The sequence below is a fragment of the Mauremys reevesii genome, linkage group 1 (assembly GCF_016161935.1).
Source record: "Mauremys reevesii isolate NIE-2019 linkage group 1, ASM1616193v1, whole genome shotgun sequence".
NCBI classification, from domain to species: Eukaryota; Metazoa; Chordata; order Testudines; family Geoemydidae; genus Mauremys; species Mauremys reevesii.
The window spans coordinates 10,024,952-10,029,353 of NC_052623.1; the positions used below are offsets into that span (position 1 = coordinate 10,024,952).

Consider the following 4,402-nt stretch of genomic DNA (forward strand, 5'->3'; position numbering starts at 1 on the left):
GGACTGGGACAGGAGCTACCTGGGCCTCTCTGGGGGAGCTGATTCCCATTTCCACCCCTTGGAAAGCAGCTGGGGCAGCACAAACACAGGGGACGGGGAGAGAAACTGGGCCTCAGTCTCTTGTCAGGACTCCTGTGTGTCAGACCCTGACTCACACAGGCAGCTCTGCTCGGGGGAGGGGGAATGGGCTCAGCAGGTGTGCGGTGCTGAGACATCAACTGTGTGCAGGGGGGGCTGCCTGAAAGGCTTCTCCAGGGGCTTCTGTGTTAATCATGTGTCTGACACGACTCAGTCACAAGCACCTGGCTGAGGGCGTAGGGGAAGGGTGGGTGTCTGTGCACCTTGAATAACCCCTCATGGATCACACAGCAACCAGAGCGCTCACAGTGAATCAGGACTGAGACTGCAGAACAGCTCTGCAGCTTTCTCCATGGCCTATGGATGTTTAACCAGAGACAGGACAGGGGCAGGCCAGGTGTAATAGGAAACAACATCCACGTCCCTTCTCTTTATTGACTGTATCAAGAGGAATTGTGAGGTTGGAGCAGCTACAAATAGGGCTCTTTATGGGCCAACATCCCACCGGTCCCCTGGCTCTCCACAAACACAGGCTCTTTGCAAATGCTGCTGCCTGCGTTGGTCGCCTTCCCCCTGTGTGCTGTCTTCACTCACCACCAGGTAGGTCAGTCTCTTTCCCATTCCTCCAAGACTTAGACCCCGTCTCCACCTCTTTCTATAGAGAGGAGATGAGTAGCTCATCTTGTCTCAGATGTAAGGGTCCAGGATGGAATATATGTCTGTGTCCTGAGTTTTTCGTCTCCTGGGTCACCAGTGCTGGAAGTGGGTGATGAACTGACCCTTCACTTGATGAACAATCTGATTATCCTCGATCGAAGGTGTTTGCTTTTCATGCTGTACACGACTGGGTTCATCAGGGGCGGGACCAGAAGGTAGACGTAGCTGAGGAGAATCTGAAGCAGGTGAGTAGAGCTGTTCCCGAATCTGTGTATCACAGTCAAGCTTATCTCTGTAGTGTAGAAAAGCAGGACGACACAGAGGTGGGAGATGCAGGTGTTCAGGGCCCTCAGGCACTTTGACTGGGACACAACGCTCAGCACTGTTTTCAGGATCATCACATACGAGAGGAAGATGAGCAGTAAATCCAACCCCATCATTAAGAGTGAAAGAGACAAGCCATAGAGGTTGTTGACTGTGATGTCTGAACAAGCCAACTTCATGACATCCTGGTGCAGGCAGTAGGATTGGGAGAGGACATTGGCTCGACAGTATTGGAACCGTTTCAGGAGAAGGGGGAGTGGGAATATTACGGCTATTCCTCTTAGCAAACACACCAGTCCCATCTTTGCTATTCTCGGCAGGGTTAAGATGGAAGCATATCTCAGTGGGTTACAGATCGCAATGAAGCGGTCAAAGGCCATCAACAAGAGCACGGAAGATTCAATGCATTGAAGCAAGTGAATAAAGAACAACTGGGTAAAACAGGCATTAAAGCTGATTTCCATAGAGTTAAACAAGAATATTCCCAGTATCGTCGGTATAGTGGCTATCGATAAGCCAAGGTCTGTGATGGCCAACATGGAAAGGAAAATGTACATGGGCTCATGGAGGCTTGGATCTGCTTTTATAATGAACAGAATGACTGAATTTCCTACTATAGAAATAACATACATTAAACAGAAGGGGACAGAGATCCAGAGATGGACGTCTTCCTGCCCTGGTATCCCAGTGAGAAGGAACACTGCAGGGTTGAATTTGGTGTCATTGACAGCTGACATAATGTCCTGGGCAGGTCCAAGGAGATTTGAACTTTAGTTTCTGAAAGGAGAAATAACAAGAGACTAGATGATATATAGGGAGACATCTTTCTGCTCTCAATGCAAGTCCAGAGACTCCCAGGAGCTCAAGGAAAATGAGTGACTACATAGGCTTGGATTTTCACCGCCACCAGGAAGATAGGCACTGCCAAACTGGATCAGACATGTGGTCCATTCAGCTCAGTACTGAGTGGCCATTTCCTAGATTCTTCAGAAGAAAGTGGAACAAGTCCTGCAATAGGCAGCTGAGATAACCTGTTCCCAGGGAAAGTTTTCCCCTGACACCCACTACTTAGACATATTTTGTGGTGTAAATCAGGAAAGTTTAGATCCCTTCCAAGACTTTTTAAAAAGAGATCCTCACAACTCTAATGGGATTTAATTTTTAGCGATATAAACATCTCATCCCTCCTTGAAGCCTTCTAAGCTCTTGGCCCCATAGATATCTTGAGCTGGGAGTTCCATAGCCTATTGTGCACTATGTGATTTTACAGTTGTGACCTTCCCACAGACACTCTTTCTGATCCATTGTATCATGGCATGTGTGCAAGTGCATGGTGATATTGGTCATTGTTTTTATCTGTCCGGAATTGAAGCTATTTATAAATGTGTCTGCCTCTTTCCAGCACATGGGATAAATTCTTAGGGCCTGATTCTGAATTCAATATTGTCTTAATGGTATCACTCCAGATTTACATGGGTTAATTCATTGAGAACAGGGCTCTATTAACCTTCCCTTACCAAATGCACCAGGTGATACACTTTTACCCCCAAGAGTCCCTCCAAGAGGAGCTGAAATGCTTTGCCTCAGCAATGTTGATTGAATCCAGACAGTCCATTCACTGTACAAGCTTCTCTTCATTCTCACAGGTCCTGCATCCTCTCACCATGCAAGGGTCCGTAAATATCTGCAAAGTTACAAAATGACACAGACAGTTACTTCAGTTGGGTGCGAGAGGGTTTGGCATCACACATGGGTGAATAGTGGAAAACCAGGTTTGCACTAATATCCACTTGAGTGTGCAAGTTATGTCATCCATGTGCATGTAAGAGGTGAGGGTGAAATTATATACAACCACTGTAACACTCCCCTTTTCTGCACCTCAGCTTGACTCTGCTGAAACACAGACCAACGGTTCTGTTATCTCATGACCTTTTCAAAAGACTTTCCCAGGTATTGCAGAGGGATAATGTTCATGACCCCAAATGTAAGTGTTAGAAACAGCTTCTGGTAATTTCCCAGGAGACAGTATCATTCAGCTGTTCACTGAACAAAGAGTTAAGAGCTCAAACCTATTGCCAACAGTATTTGAAGTACTACTGAAATATTTTCTAAAGCAAAAGCCATTAAGCAATACAGTTACCACTGTTCCTTCTTGTAGCGATTCCAACAACACTGCTTCTGGCTTTCAGTATACAGGCATGGCATGAATGTTTGGTTTGTAATATCTGTATTACAATGAAAAGTTTTGGCATAACATTTACACATCTGTACTTTAGCATACACCTGTCAGTCCATTCTTTCCCCTCTGATCTGCTTTCAGAAATGATTTCTTCAGTTAGAGTGGGACTTAAAATGTAACGTCTGTCATCGGGATTTCTTCAGAACCTGAAAAGATTGCAGCGTCCCAGCCCTCATTCAGTTGATTGCCAGCAAACAAAAGTCTCGGAGCTCCTCTGTCCCTGGGTTAATAGCTGACTGGTTCTCCTCAGTTTCTGTTCTGTCAGTCTGCAGCCTGTATGCAGAGCAGTAACAGCCATTGAGATCAGTACAGAAAATATTCATTCCCTGAACTTTCACTCTCTAATACACAGTAACTCCAGCACCTGTTATTCAGGCACGATGAGGGTTTGCAGTTAGTGGATTTCAAAGTCAAATGCAGGAGTATTCATGGAAATGGAACTTCATTTCACACAGGAAAGTCACCTATTGCTCTCTCTCTGACTGTCTTTGTCCTGTATTCATAATATCTGTAGCACCTGGGAACAGCATTGTATCCAACATGGAGCTGAGCTGTCATAATTCATGTGCGTGTTAAACCCAGTACTTAGGATGATAGCTTTATAGCTACATTGGGCTGACTGTTTATGTTATTGCTATACTGGGTGAAACCAGTATGGTTCATGTTAGTTTAGTAACAGGCTGCTGGAAAACAAGCAGAAAGGGAAGCAACAGCTGAAGAAAAGCCATCTCTCAGTGAGTACCTCAGGGAAGCTGAGAGATCACTCCGTAGCTACAAGCTGGGAAAAGCCTATTTCCAGGCTCCAGGCACATTACACAGCTTGTTTTGGCAGTGCTGGGAGCTTGTGCAGAGCTGGGGCAGGTGTTGCTGAGAATCTCTTCATACCAACAGGCACAGATGCCGCTGGGGAAGTCTGAAGGCCCTCGGCGTTCCTGGGTCCCCGTCAGAGTGGGAGGGTTTGGGGTCAGAGACATGTACAGGCTGTTGTTTTAAAATCCACTTATTCTCTCATGTTATGCTTTATTCCTACTGTTCAAATTAAACAGTATTTGGGTTCAAGAAGGCTGACTGGTCACTTGTCACTAGTCACATGCTCACAAAGGG

The 4,402-nt window shown here is 46.0% G+C and overlaps 1 protein-coding gene across 1 annotated transcript; it reads right to left on the reverse strand.

Moving 5' to 3' along the window:
• Window positions 1-860: 860 nt before the first annotated feature.
• On the reverse strand, window positions 861-1,796 carry LOC120395401 (olfactory receptor 51G2-like). Its single transcript, XM_039519765.1, has one exon. It carries the CDS (start codon window positions 1,794-1,796, stop codon window positions 861-863), a length of 936 nt encoding a protein of 311 aa, XP_039375699.1.
• Window positions 1,797-4,402: the final 2,606 nt, after the last annotated feature.